Below are 20,429 nucleotides of genomic sequence, written 5' to 3' on the forward strand. Positions count from 1 at the left end.
TGATAGCTGCCCAACGACAGACAGTGTCACAAGGTTTTGTTCCTCTAGATTAGAAACTCCTGGGAAAGCAAAAAAAAGCTGCCTCAGCTCTACAGTATTTACCATTGTCTTGCCCTCTTTCTTATGGAACTTGAGCAGTTTACCAACATTTCTTCTCAGATTGCAGTTTTGACCATCTTTAGTCATGTGAGACTTTTTGTTTGAAAAAATTTAAAACTGTCAGAACACTTAGAAGCATTTATTCATTCACTTACCTTCAGGTACTTCAGCTTATAAAGCAGAGTGTGCAGGCAGTCACTTCAGGAATTGTTTTGTCTTTGAACTGTCTTGTATTGACTTTCCAAAGCATGTGCATGTCCCAAGAGCTCATCACCCCACACAATTTAATAATCCCTAGGAATCAGTTCTTCTTTCTTCTCCCCAAACTGCCATTAATTATGCAAATCTATCTGACCAGAATGAAAGATAGATTTTTCATATAATCTTACTGATTCTTCCATATCCATGTAAATATCTCCATAATTTTAAACATGACTTCATTTTCACTTGGTTTTATCATTTGCTAGAATTCTATGTAAGCTCAAAAGTCAGAAATTGGTATTTTTTTTTTAATAAAGCTGAACTAATTATGCAACCTTGCTGTTAGAGAGCTAGTGGAGCATCAGCCCATTGTACTGCCTTAATAAGCCTCACTTTGGCTTTGACCAGTTTCCTGTGTCCTTTAATATCGTGTTCACATGCAGCAGTCAACATAATTCACTTTCTCTCTTCATCCTTATTTGCTGTTTCACACAGACCAGAATGTGCAGTGTATGAAATCAGTGATTGCTTTGTCTCCTTTTAGACTCAGAGTGTCCCCAGCTGATTGCCAGGTGCACTGAGCTACCAAGGACAAATCTATAGTTTTGCTAATAAAGAACCTTCATTTAAAAAGGCATCTTGACATTACCTGGGGTTGGGGTGGGGAGAGACAACAATGTGCCTTTTATGTGTTCTGAGATCATCTGCAACAAAATTAGAGAAGGTATTGAACGAGGCTCCCAATGCATTGAAGGTGTGGAGCTACCTGGGAGTCACTGTGATGCTTATGCAATTTAACATTTAGTGTAGGCTCTAGGAAGGGGAGAAAAGCAGCTTCCAACCCTTGTCCCTTCAAAGGGCTTAATTGCTCATTAGGAATAACCATGGCAACAGTTGCCATGCCCCATTGATCCATCACACAAGTGGCCAGCACCAGCTGCTCCAAGTCAAGGCAGCAGAGGACCCTGCAAGAGCCTCTATTCCCTTCGCTGAAAATCCTTCTTTTTGCAACCAAAATCTGTCCAATGTACACCAAATTGTGAACTATCAGTATTTCATAGCACTGAGTTCACCATGCCCTGCTAAAATGAATCCCATGTTACCACTGAGAAAATTAAGAATATGGTCAAATGCACTAAATACATTTTCTCATCTCCTCCTATTCACCATTTGTTAATGTTTGTATATTTTTGTACAGGGTTCATTACTGTTTATACAACAGAAGAGTTTTTTTTTATTTTCTGTTACACTGAACATGTAAAAACTCAGTGTGAATTAGAAAATCTTCATTTCTAGAAGTCTCTAGTACATAAAACAGAGAGGGAATGAAAGCTGCAGCTGCTTAACTGCCCTTAAACTGTGTATTTGGAACAGAATGATACAAACTCGAACTTCTTAAAACAAGATTTATTGGCACAAACATACATGTTACAAATGTCTACGATACTCTTGGAAAATATGTTCACCACCTCAAAAAAATCACTGTTCACAGAAAAAGTACAGTAATATCAAACTTTGTAAGTCATCACAATTTCAGCATCAAAATACATGCATTTTATCATTTATAAATGAAATTCCACTGACCTCCAGGTAAAGCACTTTAAGAAATGTCCTGGTCTCCACAAGGTTATTTTTTCCTCTCCAGATAGTTCCAATAAGGTGCAAATGGGTTGTTTTCTGTAGAGGCACAAATCACAGCTCCTTGCTCAGTACAGCTGAGTCTATGAGGTGAGAGATGCTGTTCTCAGCACAGACTTTCAGGCCCTTTCTGAGTGTGTTCCTACAGAGCTCAACACCCCTGTGTGGCCTGTAAAAGAATGCAACTAGAGATTTGCTCTGGAGTTTGGGCTTTTAAAAGGGCAACTGAAAACTTATTTCTGATTGTTCCCATCACAGGAAGTAAAGCTTGAAGAATCACAAGGAAAGAGGTAGAAGAAAGGTTTTTATTTTGCATTGCCATTCCATCAGCGTTTGAAACAGGCGTGGCATTGCCAAGGATACTGTGAGGAGAAATGGTAACCTCAGTAATTCCTATTCTTTCTTTGGTGCCAGTCTAGTAACTTAGCAGCCACTCAAGATTTTGTCACTGACCTCAGACAATAGGGAACAAGATTTCAGCAGATGTCCCATCTCTGATTCTGTGCCTATTCCAGGCCTCACATACACACACAGAGGGGAGAGGATGCTCTGATGCCCTCAGCATGATCACATCTGCCTCAGTCCAATAGCAACAAGAAAGAAAGAAAATTTCTTGATGTCAGTGGAAGTTCTTTGAAAAAAAAGGGGGGTTGCACTTAATTCCACTAGATCTGATATGATTCCAGTCAGATCAGTGCACAACAGAACAAAAAGGCAAACCCGTAAACCACATGCACTCACAAAGGTGTTTCCTGCACCTTTGTCAGCCTTGGCAGGGCATTGAACACAGCCAAAGACAGAATGTGTTGTGGAGCCATGGGCCTTGGAGATTGTCACACCTCATGGAGACAAAGCCCCTGCAACCTCCCCCTCGAGCAGGACATGGGACCAGGCAACCCCAGCAATCCTTTATCCCTCTTTTTTATCATTCAAAGGAAAGGTTTTTCCTCCTCTGAATTGGAACACGGCACAGATTCCACGCCAGGCCTGGATTTAGCCAGGACAAATGAGGGTTTTTCACTGTGTTAAACTGAAATTCACTGCATGCTCAGGCACATGTTGAAGTCTTTTCCAGGCCTGGCCATGCCTTGCTCCTCACTCCAGGCAGGCGAGTGTGAGACACTGCAGTGCTGAACTGATGACACAAACCCCTCCAGAGGCTGCTCTTCTGTGCTAACACTCAGGCACAAGTCATTAAGGAAAATACTAATTAGCTGGCTATGAACTCATTTCCTGCAATGAGCATAACAAGTTTATAATAAGAGTTCATCTATTGCCACTTAGAGGGCTTTTTATGCTGCAAAGCAAACTAAAGATTGCTCACAGCAGACAGTGGCTGTTCCATCTCTTTCCTGCCTGGAAGGAGAACCTCTCACCCAAATGGCAAATGCCTGTCTGCATATATGAGCACTTCCTTTGGAAAGGGGGAAGGAAAAAAGAATAGGACTTGCCAAATAAAACTTTAACCTCAACACACTTGGTGCATCCCCCTCAGAATGTATTTTTGCAACAGACAAAGCTTGTTTTTAAGTCCTGCTCTTGAGTAGGAGGTGCTAATTTCTAATCTTTCAGTGATGCTGAAAAACCTCATAATATCTTAGCAAAAGACTGAGTAATATGTTACCACATTTGTGTTTGGGGGAGGGAGGATGTTTCATTTACAAAAATAATGATGTTTTTCAGAAAAAGGAGTGAGCTATCTGTAACATTTTATTGTGCAGACCTGTGAGTGTGTCATAGCATTATTGGCATTTTGTTGTCTGGGGAAAAAGTAGATGGAACATAGACTGAAATGAGCTTTTCCAATGAGAAAAAAAAAAATCTTTCATCTATAGTTAAGCTTTGGAGACTAACTATTTGACTATTTTTATAGCTGCTAATTGCTTAAATAATATGTAAATAAGTAATGAGTAAACTTTATATCCATAGTCTTTACCATACATTTCTACTTTTATTCAGAATATTTTTTCCCTTTGGGTTTCATCAGAGGCTGAACTTGTATTAATTAGCAGCTTGCTAGTGGCATGGTAGTCACTCCAATCACTCAATTTCCAGTGCCAGCCAAGACTACTTTCATCAATAAAGAAATTTTAGCAAACTTTCAGATCAATACTATAAATATTCATAGCTAAACTTCCAAAAAACATTATGCATTGTGCATGTATGAATTTGTAGGTCCGTTATATGCACTATCTCAATCCTTGATCTTATAAAGAAAATAATTGCAGCTGCCATTATTTAGTTTTACTTTAAACAAACCTGCAATGTATCGGGGTAGAAATTGATTTAATTTTTTCACACTTTTCCTCACAAAAAGCTCAGACCACCCCCATGTGTTCAGAAAGATATGACAGGAAGGTAAGGGATTCAATAAAGGGATTTTTAGGCCATTTACAGGTGGACAAGCACAGGTACTGGAGTGGATTGAGAGTAACCAAAATAATCGTTTAGAACACCCCAAAAGGTGCTCTCTCCAAGGAATGCTGCACCATCCTTCCTGCATTGTCCACGAGAAACACCACCATCTGTCAGAGTTCATTGTAAGGATTTGAATCTGATAGACAACCACTGCTTAATTTTCATATAAAAAGGGTTCTCTTAGGTGGAGCCACTTACAAAAAGGATTTTACTGAATGCTAGCGATATTTCACTTGCACCATTTCCCATTTATGATATTCTCACTACCACAATATCCTTATTTACTGTTTCTTTTCAACAGAATGAATGAAATTACTGTTACAAGAACTGTTAAACAAATTTAATTAAAATCCCAGTGTCACAATTTAAGGTAGTGTAGCAACAACGCTGCTGTTTAGCCTTCTTTTGCACCCCCTGATTTTGAAGCAAGTGGAGGCCCAGGTGGTCTGCCCCAGGTGTGGCTGAGCAGGAGGGAGCTTTGAGGAGAGCTGGGTGCTGTGGGAGGAGGTTCTGCTTCAGCCAAGCCTCACCTGAGCTCTGGCTGAGGGCAGCAGGGGCAGCGTGGCAAAAGGGACTCAGCCCAGAGGGCAAAACAGCCCCAAAATTCTGCACTGCAAACACACTACACTCCAAAACCACAACAGCTTTCTAAAGAGGCTTGAAGAATAATGGATAAGCCAGACACTGTGAGGAGAGCTGAAGAACGGAGAAGGTTTTTTTCCTAATTGTCTTTGTTGTTCTCTCTATTTTCTCTTTGAGAACGAGTACTTTGCCCTTTTACACTTATAGTACATGGCTTTGGTTGAATGGAGTGTTACATGCAAGCCACGAGGCCGTGTTCATGTTTTGAAGGGGTGCAGGTTCTGGTTTTTGCTTTGGAGAGTTAGCAGATGTGATACACTCATGACAGAATGAGGTTACTGCAGGAGTGACTCATTGTTGAATAATCAAGTGTTTACTCCACCAAAACTGCATGTAACCAGACTGCCACAGTTTCCCTGCTTTATTCCAAGATGTAGCTTTTAAATGTCAGTGCACCAGGAAGGAAGGTAGACTCCTTGGGTGGCTCAGATGTCTTTTTAAGGCAGAGAGTCTCGGGGTTCTCAATGGAGAATAAAAACTACCGAGCACATCAGTTGAGACATTCATTAATCAACTGAGGAAGGGAAATTAACTGGAGAGGAAAACAAAATCCTTTCCTGAAGTGTTTCTGAAGTAGACCAGATGGAGAAAGAACAACTGGTGTGAGGTTCTGGTTTGGTTGTTTCATGCATCCCAATCTAGTATCCCCCCTGACAATAATGTAACAGTTTGAGAAAGCTTCAGACAATAATTTCTCTAAAATTCATTTTTTTCAAACTACCTTCTTCAGCCTGTTGATTTTTTCTTTTAAAGAAGTTAATTTGAGGGTTCTTGTGCTTTCTCTGGCTCAAATGTATCTTGTCTAGCAGCAGGGACTTAAATCATATGAGGAAGAACTGGCTGGCAGAGCATCTCAGCCTTCTGACGAGATAGAGGGCCCAAAGGTTATGATCTGTTACAGGTCTAAAGTTCAGGTCAGGATGCAAATCCAGATCAAAGAGACTTTGAGGCCTTTCTCTAATACTCACTGTGTACATTGGGAGGGAGCCCAGTGCCTTATGTGGCTGCTGGTTCAGCCAAGCCTGTTTAAAGGGCAGGAGGAGCAGGGCTGAGAGGCAAATCCTGGATCATACCCAAGTGCTCCCTAGGTTATTTGGGAAGGTCTCCCACCAGTATGCAATCAAGGGCCTCTCTTAAAAAAAAAAATAACAGATCATGCATATTCCCTCTGTGTGGATAATCTCCCCTGGAATAGAGAAAATTCACTCTGTGAAAGCATGAAAGAGCTGAGGCGGAGCTTCTGGAAGTTCCCCAAGTTTGAGTCTCCCATGGTCAATGCCCTTCTGGGAAACAGACATCACCATTTTGCTCTAATATCAATGTCAAGTCAAGAACTTGGTCTTAAGAGCTAAAATCCATTGTATTCAGACAAGAAGTGGCGCAGCTGCTCATAAAGTTAGGTGAAGCCTTGTGACAGGAGCAGTGACAGAAACTGTGGAATTTTAAAAGGTCTTGCTACTTAGACAAAAGCATAGCAGATTTTTGAGGCTGTTCTAATTAATTCCTTGCAGTAAATAATGTCCTGATCTTCCATCACTGTTTAAGTCTCTTATTGCAGGTCACTACATAGAAAGAAAAAAAGCCAAATATTTTACTTGCCTGAATTGTTCCTGTGGGTAACATCATGCAGGTTTCAACTGAATGGAAGTGCCAGCTTTAGAAGTCCAACTGGCTACATTTCTAAATCACCCCTTGTCTTACAGACCCTAGGTTACATTCAGAATCTTTATCAGATTCTCCCATACTCCTTCTAATAGTATTGGATTAGGTTTGCCTCTGTTGGATTGACTGTGCTGTTATGTAATGCTGTCGAGTGAAAATCAGGTCAAGCACCTCGTTAGGGCTTCCACACTAAGTTTTCCTGCCAAGTTCTGTGCTACACTGGTTCTGGGTTTAAAACCACGTCTGTGTTTTGGGTTTAAAGCCACACCTATGTTTTGGGTTTAAATCCACACCTGTGTCACTGCAACACGAGCTAAATTTGGAAGTGCAGTGCCCAAGCAGGACCTCAGTAGCCTGTTGATAGTGGGTGCAAGGAATGCTTGTTCAAGCTCAGATGCTGATGTAGATCATTGAAAGATGACTGAGGAGCCCAGCAGCAGCCATGATGCAGGCCCTGAGCAGTTGTTAACCCTTTCCTTTCAGCTGTGCTCTGTGGGAAGGGCATCTCCTGCTGTACAGCCTCTGTCATGTACAGCCGTGCTCCAGACAGCACAGGAGGAGCTTCTGGAAAGGATGGAATGGGCAGGTCTCAAACAGTGTCTGATTCTGGATAAAGCTACCAAAAGCATTGCTTCCAGCCAGAAGCAGCTCAGTTTGGTGCCCAAGGTGGCATTCACGAAGCCATGGCCCTGCATTCCCTGGGGATACACCAGGATCACTAAAGGAAGCCTTTTTGTGACCCTGTGTTTCACCAGCCCAGGGGAAGAGCCCAGGCAGCATCAGTGGCACAGAGCAGGAGCTGAAATTCTGACTGGTGGTGACTGAGCAAGAATGACTTAACCATTTCATGGAAAATTCACAGGCAGGCAGTTGTAACTGCCCAGACATTTCAAACCTGGAGTGGAAGGCAATCAATCCTGGCTCCACCACGAATGAGAGCTCCAATCAATCCTGGCTCCACCACAACTGAGAGCTCCAATCAATCCTGGCTCCGCCACAACTGAGAGCTCCAGCTGTGTTCATATAGATTGTGCTCTGCATTACCCTGCACGGATGGGAGAGATGCCGTTGCACAATCTGTGACCCTGAACAGTCCTCCATCACCATGTTCTCCTTGATGAAGGTTTAACCCTCTGCAAGAGCAGCTGAGCTTTGTGCATCAGACACATTTGTTCATGCTCCCTGGGCAGAATTAGGAAGATTCCATGGCTTATCTCACCAATGACAACCAACCACCACAGCACATGCAGTTAGCAAACATTGAGCATTCAAGAGCACACCATGGGTCAATGACTTTGAAAAGTTAAACACATTAATTTACCATACTTCATCACCACACTGGAGGAAATAGTCAGGAGGAAATGTTCTACAACCCACTAGAAGTTAGGTTTCTTAACTCTTCCTTGCAAATTCTCACTTATAGTTAGCAGTCATCCCCATTAGTTACAATTTTGAGAGAGAATAGGTCCACATTCCACAAAGAGCAGTTTCTGTTCTCCACTCTCACCTAAAGGTGAGATTTGATTTTGATTATTAACTTGCTTGAACTACATTAGCTGGGAGAATGTGAGCTTTGTATACTTGTAGCACTTCCACTGCAGTTTCATGTGGGAGCTTGGTGTGTTTGCAGCTAGAGGATTCAGACTCTTTAATGTGTATTTGCACTCCTATCAGCTGAGTATCAGTTCAGCCTCTCAGAGGAGAAGGAACATCTGTATTAAGGCTCAGTATCAGCATTTCACCTTCCTGGTTGCACCACCTCCAGCTAAAGCTGTGCCCATCTCATGAGTGTGTTCAGCAGAGAAGCCCTGTGAGGACACCACGCTCAATATCAATATTGATGACAATACTGATATTGATAATTATCAATATCAGTAACAGGTGTGGGTGGCAGGGTCCCACTCTCAGCAGATAATTCCTTCAGATATCAGATAACCTTATCAGTTTAACAGGGCTCCTGAAGTTGGATGGCTCATTCCTGTCCCAGTGAAAGCTCATTTATACACAGTTGTGTCACCCCACAGAGTCAAGTCTTTCATCCCTGCTGCGTTTTTGTCCAGCCCAGGAGGATTTCTGAATTGTTTGGGTTCTCAGTCTCTCATTCAGTGAAGGACTGAATGATCAGGGCATACCAAGAAGTCCAGTATCACATTAGTAACTTGGAATATTCAGCTTCATTAAGACTGGGGCCACTTTTGACTTTATGATATGAAGTAGTACACATGACTAGAAAGTGATAAATATTTAGGGAAATATGCAACTGGAACCTTTCAATTGATCATTACTTATTCTCTCTGCAAAACTCTACTTCAGCACAATTTATACATAGATTCATAGCAATAAACTGGTCAGGCTCTCAATTTTTTTAAACTCTATATCAAGAGAAATACTCCTCAGTGGGAATATTTACACTACCATTATCACTGTTTCTATTCCCTAATTAAATTGCAGACAAAAAACCCCAACCCATCAAATTATTTTTTTAAATTCTATTAAGTCTTTTTAGAAATTCTGAAGGAGTTATCCTAAAAAGACCTTTTCCTGAATTTCCTGGCTCAAATTTTGATTAATTAATTTTTAGTTTGGTTAAGGATGATTAAACTATTCACTGTTTTAAAAAGAAAAACAAGAAACTCACCAAAGCATAAAGAACTTTCTTTCAAGCCACAATATATAATTTCTTTTAATTACATCAAATGTTAGTTGAAATTAATTGAGTACAATAGGTATCTCAGCTGAGCACTTTACAAAGGTGACACTATAGTCTATGAACTACCCACATGCACAAATTAAAACACATCTTTTTAAAGCCTATTAACACCTCTGCTTTGAACAGTGTTTCTGTTCCTTCCTCTTCTCCAGGAAAGCTTTGCTGGGCACCCTTCCTTTTCTCAGCCTCTCCCCATTGCTCCCCCCTGCCTTCTTCCTGATTTTTGAACCATCCTGGCAGAGGGGACCATTCCTGCAAATGCAGCTTCCTCCCCAGAGCTGGGCAGCCTCAGACACCACCAGAGCTGCTCATGGGCCCCAGGTCAGGGCCCAGTTATTGGGGATTGGCATCCAAGAGATGTCCCATGGAACCTGAGAAATGGGGCCTTGAGTTTTCAGCAAGAGACTGCACCTGAGCTATTTGTGATGTCTGCATCACCACTTTGCATTTCCCTTGGCTTTTTCAGCACTGTGCTAGCCAATGCTTTTTGGCTGTCACACAGAGCTTTCTTTCCTTTCTGGCTTTCATATTGAGGCCATCTTGGTTGTTCAGAACACCAAGAGGTGTTTTCCATGAGGAAAAAGAGTAAATTCATACAAGATGATAAACCAGTCTTTATTTATTTATTTTCTGCAGACAAGGTTTTCAGACTTGGATTCTACATCTAACCTCAAAGAAATCTGTGTTTGGTTGGCTAAACTGAAATATGATATCTTACATGAATACTTAGAGGTATCACTCTCTTCAATGGGAGTAGCAGATATGTCTGACAATGGATTTTGCCATCCAACTTTAGGAGCTCAGATTGAGAATTTTGGTCTTAATGTTTGCTGCAACCTTAGATTTGGGTCCAGTCCACCTGGCAGTGTCCCTTTAAACATGAGCTTCCCCACAGCTGCATTCTCTGATTCTGAGATGGTTTAGGATGCTTTTCATATACTACAGTTTCTGAAGGTCAGTGCGCACACATCTTAAGACACAGTGATTAGACAGTGTATGGAACTACTTGGCAGTATTTAGCTGGTACAGTTTCTTGTGGAAACAACAGAATTCCAAAATACACCACACTGAATGCTTATGGGTTATTACAAGCAAAAATCCCAAGACAGCGGGAATTAAAAAGCGGAGTTCAACAAAGGAACACTGATATCGTCGGTTGATATGAACAAAGGTGTGCCAAGTCTTCCTTCTCTGCTTTCTCAAGTGGAGAAATAAACTGGGAAATGAAGCAGAAGGAAAGAAAGATTAAAAAAAAAAGACAAAACCCAGGAGTTATTACAGAGTTAGTGTTGTGCTTTGTCTCACAGCAGTGTCAGAGGACTGCAAACATCCTTAGCACATCCCAGCTGGAGGAGCGTGGTGTGTGGCAGACACAGGGATGCTCTTCCTGTGCCCAAGGGAATCTGGAGGGGAAACTGGGGTAGAAATCACGGGAGACTGTGGCTCAGAAGGCAGAAAGGACAAGGGCTGGCAGTGATGTTACCTGCTGTCCCCAGTACAGCAAAGCCGTGTGCTGTGCTGCATCCTCCTGCAGGCAGCACCCATGGCTGCTGTGAGGAATGGCTCAGTTTGTCTGCACCCACAGCCACCCCCAGGGAGGGCATGGCCTTGTTCCCACTCACATCAGACGGGAAAAGCCATGCAGGCCTTGTCTAACAGCACCTGCATGCTTGATGTCTATGGCATTTAAACATATAGTGCAAATAAACACAGCATTGAGTTAAATACACAAGGTCCTTCCTGAAGCTGCAGCTTATTACAGAGGAATCAAATAAACTGGGAAAATAATTTGAACAGGTACAGTCAAATCTCACTGACCTGGTACTGGATCTCACTGTGATGAGCCACAGCCTGGGGTTGAACAATGTGACACTCAAGTTTGTGATTAAATACCCTACACTCAACCTAATCCACATCAAACCTGCACTGGCTTTTTAAATTTTTTTTTTTTAATTTAGCAGAACAGGCATTCAACATTTTAACCAGGAGTAAAACAATGTTCTTACTTCCTAAACTTCTGTGGAGGTTGATATGAGCTATGTTGACCACATTTTACTTTCTTAAAACTCACATAATGCTCAATGAGGAATATATACCCAGCAATTAGTTCAATGGCTGCACATCTTCTTTTGTCTGGTTGCTGCACAAAGGCTGGTCTTTCTCTTGAGTACCCAGTTAATATAGTTAATTAATATCTAAGCATTTCCCATTCTTACTGTATCAGTGTTACGAAACCCTGGAATTATTCTGGGTCACTCTGGTGCCAGCATTCATAAGGCTAATAAACTGTCACATGTATCTCATTCCTTTTAGTCAGGTTTACAGGTGATCCTGCAAGCTTTCTTTACAGGAGCAACAGAGGAAAATGGAAACATGCTGAGCATCAGGCATGTAACTTGAGAGCTGGGAATTAACTCACATCCACAGTCTGGCCTTCTGGTGAATCTCTTCTGGGTTACCACCTGCATTGTGTATCTGGAGAATCTCCCTTTTAGCAGTTAATGCCATATTACAGTTATGTCACCTAACAGCTGTTGCTAGCACAGGGTTACATAAATGAAATGTTCAGTTCCTGTCATTACAAGGTCCCTGAGTCCCAAGCAGCAGGGCTGCTATTATTCATTCATAGCTCCCTTCCCTACACAACTGTGTGGAACGAGATGATCTTTGAGAAAAGAAGTCAGTGAGACTTTGGGGCATCTTTTAACAAGATTTGGGCATTCAAGGTGCAAAAGAATCTTCAAAAACACTAACATCTCAAATTCGAGCTGGTATGGCAGAAACCAGGCATGTACATGCTTTTAAAAAATTCATCAGATGCCTGTTTGCCTATGTGCCTTCACCCTCTTTTTATAGGCATGAGGTATTTCAAGGATTACTGCTCTTAGCAGAAAACACTGGGACTGTGGCAGTCATCACCATCATACTGAAAGGAAGATCTCTGAGACTGCATAAAAATTTATTTAAAACATAAAAAGGGAGAGCTTTTAATCCTAGGGAAAGTTATGTAACATGCTAATGTTAAAAACATTGAATGTCAACAAATTCTGCCAATATGTGTCCAGGGAGTTTGCAGTAATTCTCACTATAAAAGCATAACACTAGAAGGGAAATTTCACAAATTAATCAGTTAAATATTTTATATCCATTTTTTTTTGTTGCTTTGTTTTTCAATGTATCAGCCATTCTTAAGTCACAAGCTATTAAGAACACAAATAAAAGAGAAAATTAATTACTCACTTATAATTATAATGAGAATGACTGCACATACTACACCGAGGATGATCATCATCTATAAAAAGAGAAGATATGAGAAAGAAAAACAGAAAGTCAGGTTTTCATGTGAAACAGATTAACCCCTCAATTTTTGTTTCTTTTACTTAATGTCTCAATCCTCATATTTTTAACTCTGTAAAGACTTGCTGAGGCCCCAGATTTATTGCTGGTTTTAAAATCAGCAATGGGCAGAGCTGTTGTCAGAGCTGGCCAGAAATAGGTGGGTGCAAAGCAGAGTAGAGGCAGCCCAGAGCCCCCTGAGAGCCCCTGGAAGCTGATGAACCCTCCAGGGCTTCAGCCCAGTGGCCATTATTACCCCAGTGAGCAGAAAGACTGAAAAACAACAAACATGGGAATGTCAAATCAAAGCCTTCATTCCTCCTACCACGAGGACAGAGCCAGCCATTGGCTTGCAGGAGATCCTTTTTAAATTTTTTCCCTCTCTTTGAAGAGTTTGGGAGCCAGAGGAAGGACAGGGGAATTGTTTGTCAGCAGAAAGCAGGAAAGGATAATGAGGGCAGGTTTGAAGGTAGTGCAGGTGCAGGTTTGACTGCAGTCATAGGGGTGAACCTAACTCAAAATCTGTGCTTGCAGCTCCCAAAAGCCCTGCTTCCTGCACTTCTGAACTTATCAGCTGGGCAACAGCTAAAAGAGGCCCAGAGGACCTGCTATGGTAAATTTCTAATGTAGATCCTTTTATTTCTGGAGTGTTTTTACCCAGAATATTTTGTCTTGCTCTACATTTCATAGCACTGTGGGTTGGAGAGACAAAGCAGACAACAGGCTAGTGAGGGACACGTGTGGGATTCCCCCTTGGGAACATCTGCTTTTATTTGGGTGGACATAAATGATCAGCAGGAAAGTTGATGTTGAGCAATGGAAATCAAGGTGAAATTCTGGCATAGTGTTTGTGGTGGTGGTGCACGAGCAGGAAGAAGCAAAGACATGAGTCTTAGAAGAGCAAGGGACGATGAAGTTTCTGGGTCCAAAATCCACAAATATTGGAGAAGGTCTGAAAAAGCAAAGGAGAATGAGGCTCTCTCTGCTCTTGGGGAAGGATTAGACTGTGGAGCTGGTTGATCAAAGTCCTGCTCTGTCCTAACCAGCCCCTCTTCATAAGAGACTGTCATTTTCTCCCTTCTCACAGCAGTGTACAGAACCCAGTTTTGGGTATTTTTTTATGGTTTACCATTCTGAAGGCAAATCAGATCAATGATTCCCACAAGGAAAAAGCTTCTTTTCTTCCACTGCTGGAATTCACTGCACCTGATCAGGTTTTGTGTCTCCCAAAACTGACACGAATTGACATGGAATAGTTTCCCATCCCTATTTGAAGGCACTGAGGAAGCATCAAACATTGTATCTACATTTTATATACTGCAGAAATTATGGGTTCTGGTAAAGATCAAAGTTGCTTGACTTCTAGAGCACTGAGGTCAAGGCACCTCCTTCTCACCTTGACAAGAAGAGATGAGTCAGAGGTGCCATCCTGCAGGCAAAGTCCCACTAAATGCAAGTGAAAGCAACTCCTGCCAAGAAGTGACTCCAAACAAGTGTTTATATTCCTTACCTTGCAATTTTTCCACCAGTATTTCCTCTTCAGCTTGGCTGCACTGGTCTCAAACTGTGAGGCACCTGCTTGCAACGCATCTGCCCGGTTGTCAAGCTCTGACAGCTTCTGGTCCCTCTCCAGCACCTTGTCCACATTCATCCTCATGATGTCCACCACCTGTGAAGGCACAGATACACCTGAGACCCCTCCCACAGGAAAGATGAGGGGCACCCATCTGGTCACACCCTGGAGTGTCACGCCTCATCCTAAACCCAGCTGTGGGAATGGGAAAAACAGAAATTCCACAGACACAGGAGGGTTGGATCTGCAGCCTTGGGAGAAGCCTGGATTGATGTAAAAGTACAATACACAGACATTAAGCAGAAAAATCATAAATTTATGTTTCTATAGTTGTAAGTAAGAGTATGCCTTAAGTAAGTGAGAAACTGCATTGATAAGATGGTGAAGGGTTTATAATATAGGGGTGTAATTGTGTAGAACAGCCAAGAGTTTAGAGGTTATAACAGAAGCATTTGTGTGCATGTGAGACCCATGCACAAGGTCTCACATGAAGCCCATTGGGTAAAAGTAACCACAGTGCAGTAGAAGTGAGTAAAGGTGATTTATTAGAAAAGCAAAATAAACCCTGTGGCAACTGTCCCCTGTTGCAGACGTCTTTTATGAAAAATCCTTTCCTTAGGATTTTTCCTCCTGAGAAGCTGGGAGGCCTCAGGAACAAAATGTAAACAATGGTTATCTGCTGCTGTGGAATGCAACAGGTGCATCTGGGATTGGCCTCATGTGGTTGTTTCTAATTAATGGCCAATCACAGTCAGCTGGCTTGGACTCTCTGTCCCAGCCACAAACCTTTGTTATCATTCTTTCTTTTTCTATTCTTAGCTAGCCTTCTGATGAAATCCTTTCTTCTATTCTTTTAGTATAGTTTTAATATAATATATATCATAAAATAATAAATCAAGCCTTCTGAAACATGGAGTCAGATCCTCATCTCTTCCCTCATCCTCAGACCCCTGTGAACACCGTCACTGTCCATTGGATCAGAAGGTTTATATTGCCTTGCAATGAAGAACTTGTGACTGCTTTGAGCTATGGCTGACTGCTTGCTCCTCTAAAACCTCACAGCCTCTGAGACTGATGTTTATCTGAGCAATAAATCGTTCTCAGCCCCAAAATAGTCCCACCTCTTCATACAAAGCAGTGATGCCCAGCCTTTTGTCATGTGGTGTGTGATGGCATTCCCTGGGCACTGCCCCAAAACCCCAGCCTGTGGAATTACCCTCAGTGAGATACACTGTGCTGGATGTCCTTAAGGGAGAAAACAAACAGACCTCATGAAACACCACATTTAGTTTGATTAAAGTTTTTGACTTCTTTTATACAAATACAAAGATCTGATGAAGATCTCTACAGCACAATTTGGCTGACATCACTAAGAACAAGCCATTGTTTTCCTTGCACATTTAATACCTTCCTTACCTGAAGCAGAGAAAGCAGACAGACAAAAGCCCACTCTAAAGGAAACTGTGTGCATTTCCTTACCAAATAATTTCCTCTTTCTGCAGATCTTTTGGGCAGGATGACTCCTCAGCCATGATCTGAATTCCTGCTTGGAAGTGGAGGAGGAGGAGAACATTTCACCTCAGCAAATTCATCCCAAAGAGCAGCAGAGAGCTCAGGCTCATTGCACAGCCAGGATGTAACAGGCAAGGGCTGCTCATAAATGGATTTTACACTTTGGCTATGGTGAAAATCCTCTTCTAGCAAGCCAATAACTAGATAGCAATCCTGCAGAAAGTCACCACTAATGCAAGTGTCACAAACTCTGTAAAGTTGGGTCCAATTTTTCTTGCAGTGAATGAAGATGATGGTCTGTTAATTCTCACACTCTATAATAAGGAATTCCATGTTATACATATTTAATAAAATTTAACTACTACCTGCAAAAATCCAGAATTATTTAAAGGATACATTATTCAAATACAGCGAGAGGAAATTGATAGTGAAAGAATCTTTAACAGGACTGGCAGAAGGTCTTAAAAGATTTGTTTCACTTGTCTACCAAACCTAAACCAAAATGAAATATTTTGGTCAATCCAAATTTTCTTACTTGCTTTTCCAAACCAAAACCTTCCAAGCACTTAACTTCATATAAAACAATGCTAATTTTTTTAATTATTGATTTCTCAGCTAGTAATTAGTTGAATTTTATCTTGCTGTAATGATTTGTAGTGAAAATTATAAACTATTTGAAAATTCTGATACAAAGTACTCTGGTATTTCCTACCAATTATTTTCAATTTTGGGTGGTTTTGGTTGGGCTTTTTTGTTTATTTGTGGGTTTTTTGTATGCTTGGTTTTTTGGGGTTTTTGTTTTGTTTTGGTTGGTTTGATTTTGATTGGTTTGGTTTTTTGTTGTTGGTTTTTTTGTGGTTTTGGGGTTTTTGGGTTGCTTTGTTTTGGTTTTTTTAGGTTTTGGTTTGGGTTTTTTGGGGGGATTCTTTTTTTGCTTTTTAGTTTTGCTGGGGTTTTTTGGAGTTTTTGTTTTGTTTGGTTGGTTTGGTTTTTTTTGTTGTTGGATTTTTGTGTTGTTTTGGGGGTTTTTAGGCTGCCTTGTTTTGTTCTTTTTAGGTTTTGGTTTGGGTTTTTGTTTGGTTTGGTTGGTTGGGTTTTTGGTTGGTTTGGTTTTGGTTGGTTTGGTTTTTTGTTGTTGGTTTTTTTTGTGTTGTTTTTGGGGGTTTGGGGTTGCTTTGTTTGGTTTTTTTGGGTTGCTTTGTTTTGGTTTTTTTTAGGTTTTGGTTTGGGTTTTTTTGGGGGGGTTTCTTTTGTGGCTTTTTGTTTTTGTTTTTGTTTTTTTTTTTAGTTATGCTGGGGGGGTAGTGGTTTTTTTTGGGGGGGTTTGTTTTTGTTTTTGTTTTTGGTGGTTTTTTTTGTTAGTTTGCTTTTTTGGTTCTGTGTTTGTTTTTTGGTTTTTTTTGTTTCCCCAGAACTACTCATTGAATTTAATCCGGCTGCAGCGAACACTCGCCCAGGTGAGATTTCATTTTTGTCAAATAGATGAATGTTTGTCTGGGCCTTAGAAAATAATCTCTACGGTGTCTAGAGGATTCGGGGGGGAAACCCCAATAGAGGAACAGGTGAAATCCTCCCCGGGCATCACAACAGCAGCATCACCAACAGCGGAGATTGCCGAGCTCTGCCTGGGCTCTGCCGCCACCTGCGGGCGCACGGAGGGAAACGAGCCGGGACAGAGCCACAGGTGACGAAATAAAAGGGTTTGACTTCGGTGTTTCCTAAATATCTTTGTGGTAGTTGAGAAAAATGACTATTTATGATTGGCTTTTCGCAAATATTAACGTGAATATTATATGGGTTGTGTTAGAAAGTTACGCTGTGTTAATTTTCTGAAGTAGTGTGTTAAATATAGTTTTAGGTTATAACAAAATGTTAAAATAGAAACTATGCTATGTAGGATATTTTTTTTAAAGAAAGGACTCACAGCAAGATAGCAGCCACAGGACACCTGAATCTTTCAGAGAAAGAGAATTTATTGCTCCATTATCAAAAGAAGTGAACTTCTTCCTGCCTTGCTCAGCCATGATGACACTGTCAGGATTCAGAGGAAGAAGCTGACACTGCCCAGACAGAATCCTGTGTTTGAAAGGAATTTATGCATCATGTATGAGGTGTATGAATATGCAACAGGTTATTGTTTTTAAGGGTCAATCCTCTGTTAACATGGGTCCTTTTTCAGGCTCGTGCTGCCCAGAATAAGGTACCTGGACATCCATAACTCTTTTTTTTAATTGTCTCATATTGTCCTAATCCAAACTGTCCAAATTATTATTGCTCTAATTATATTACTATTTTTATAACCATTTCATTACTATTAAACTTTTAAAATTTTAAAAACAAGTGATTGGCATTTTTCACAGTAGTGTTGCCTTAGAATTTTAGCTTTTATATTTTTCACATCCTGTACTGCATCAGTGCGTAACTCTAAACTCACTATAAACTCCATAACCTATTAGCTGCTCTTCTCCCTTTTATTCAGACAAAATAATTCCTCTCCAGGCCCGAAACTTAAGGACACCCCACAGCCTCAGGCCCTGAAAGTACAAACAAAAGTGAATTGGTGGCAGCAAACTGGGGGTAAATGACTTCACTAGCTGAAGCTGTAATTGGAGACTTAACCCCTGATATGTAAATGGACCAAACTTATAATTGTCTGAAAAACTGGTGCCCATTGTCCAGCTTGGGTGTGGCCTCTGGGAGGCTGTGACTGCCCAAGGTGTGGTTGTTTTAAGGGCTTTAATAAATCCCCACTTTGTTCTCTAAATCTTGTCTGGCCTCTGGTCTAGGGAGCCCCTCCAAGGCATCAGCACAACAACTCACCAAGGTGCACTATGCAGTAGATCATGTATGTAAATGTATAGACCTTGCAAATTAGCAAAATATCTAACAAAGATGCCTCAATGAGAGGCTTAAATGAATGCCCTGACATCTCCCTACTCTAAAGTATTTCCCCCCAGAGGGGCCTGATTTTAGTTTACAATAAATGTTTTAGGAGGGGGCCTTGGTATCTCAGGATAGGGTGAGGCTTTCCAGTCCCCAGCTGCAAGGCTTTTAAGATGTCTGGACTAGCAAAATACCAGGATATTAAGTTTAAAAAATTACAAATATGCTTGTTAAGGGTATTGAGAATGCATAAAAGGCATATAAAAATAAAAAGTAAAAAACCCATCATGGCATCTCACACTGGATCCCTTGGTGTTACAAACCAGCATCACCCCAGCGACCTCACAGTGCTGTAAGGGCCAGCTTGCTTCCCTTGGCTATTCTTATTTTGTGATTTCCGTGCTAAAAAGGAGCTGCTGACCACGTGCTGTCAGCTCCAAATCTGTGAAAAATTCTTCACTGACAGAGTGACTGGGCACTGGAAGTGTCTGCCCGGGCAGGGGTGGTGTTGCCATCCCTGGAGTGTTGAACAAAGCCTGGATGGGGCACTCAGTGCCATGGTTTGCTTGGTGAGAAGGTGTCAGGGCAGGGTTGGACTAGATGACCTTAAAGCTCTTTTCCAACCCAGATCATTCTGTGGTTCTGTGACAGCAGCAGCCTCTCTCTCAAATGGCAGCAAAACCCCCACAAATCCTGGATTTCAACAACATAACCCTCAAATCCAAGAACTACTCATTGTCCCCCCCATACTGGGCAAGAGCAACATCCAAACTATCTCATCATCTCCACAAAAAGACAGATTTTCATGGGTCTGAGTGGAAAGAATCAGAATGCAGAGTATCTTAAACACAAAGCAAGGGTTCACACCCTCACTGATGCCATCTCTACTGATCTACTTGAAGAGCCCGATGTGTCTGACAGGCATCACTCATTTTAAGATAATAAAAGGCAATTTTTATCATCTTTTAGGGATAGTTACTTTCGCTGTCATTCACATAAACAATTACAGGGCCTTCATGATGTAGCATGTTGAGGACAAGAAATTTATTTCATTATTCTGACCAAAGACAAAAGTTAAAATGAAATTTTAACTTTTCTTTCCCCACTGGAAGAGGAAATAAAGAGATAAAGAGAGAACCTAGTCTAGACATTTCTGCAGCATTTCTGCAGCCAGAGGATGTTGTGAACACATCTGAGCACCAACAATGGGAAGACCAGAAAGTCACTGTTCCAGATTTTCAACAAAGAAAAGCTTCTCAAAAAGACAAGGCCCATTTCGACAGGTGTATTTAACTTATCTTAAGAAATGCATTTGAGTTGGATATTTTGAGGTCTTCTCTACTATCTTTAAAGCATGCCCAAAGCTTTTGAAAGTAGAGGCTTTTAGGCAGGTAAGTTATTGTATTTGCAGGGTGCCCCATGGCAGGAAGGAAATGATGAATCTGACTCCATGTTCTCAGAAGGCATATTTATTATTTTATTTATTATTTATTGATTATTATTTATTTACTTAATTATTATATATTATTTACATATATTATATATAATATATTATTATATGTGCTATAGATATAATATATAATATATTGTTATATATTTATATAATATATACCATTATATTGTTATTTATTATACCAGTATTTATTTTTATTTATTATTTTATTTTTATTTATTCTTATATTAAACAATACTATACTAAGCAATACTAAAGAGTACAGAAAGGATACTTACAGAATGCTAAAAAGACAATAATGA

At 40.8% G+C, this 20,429-nt stretch overlaps 1 protein-coding gene across 1 annotated transcript in view; it reads right to left on the reverse strand.

Moving 5' to 3' along the window:
• Nucleotides 1–1,692: 1,692 nt before the first annotated feature.
• LOC102064754 (vesicle-associated membrane protein 2) overlaps nucleotides 1,693–20,429 on the reverse strand; it is a 62,916-nt gene continuing 44,179 nt past the window's right edge. The window contains exons 3-5 of the mRNA XM_005489493.4: nucleotides 14,217–14,375; nucleotides 12,611–12,662; nucleotides 1,693–10,586 (exon numbers count right to left, since the gene is read on the reverse strand). Coding sequence (XP_005489550.1) covers nucleotides 10,570–10,586; nucleotides 12,611–12,662; nucleotides 14,217–14,375 — 228 coding nt within the window. The 3' untranslated portion in view covers nucleotides 1,693–10,569. The remainder of the gene's footprint in view (nucleotides 10,587–12,610; nucleotides 12,663–14,216; nucleotides 14,376–20,429) is intronic.

Source organism: Zonotrichia albicollis, chromosome 9 (genome assembly GCF_047830755.1).
Source record: "Zonotrichia albicollis isolate bZonAlb1 chromosome 9, bZonAlb1.hap1, whole genome shotgun sequence".
Classification (NCBI taxonomy): domain Eukaryota; kingdom Metazoa; phylum Chordata; class Aves; order Passeriformes; family Passerellidae; genus Zonotrichia; species Zonotrichia albicollis.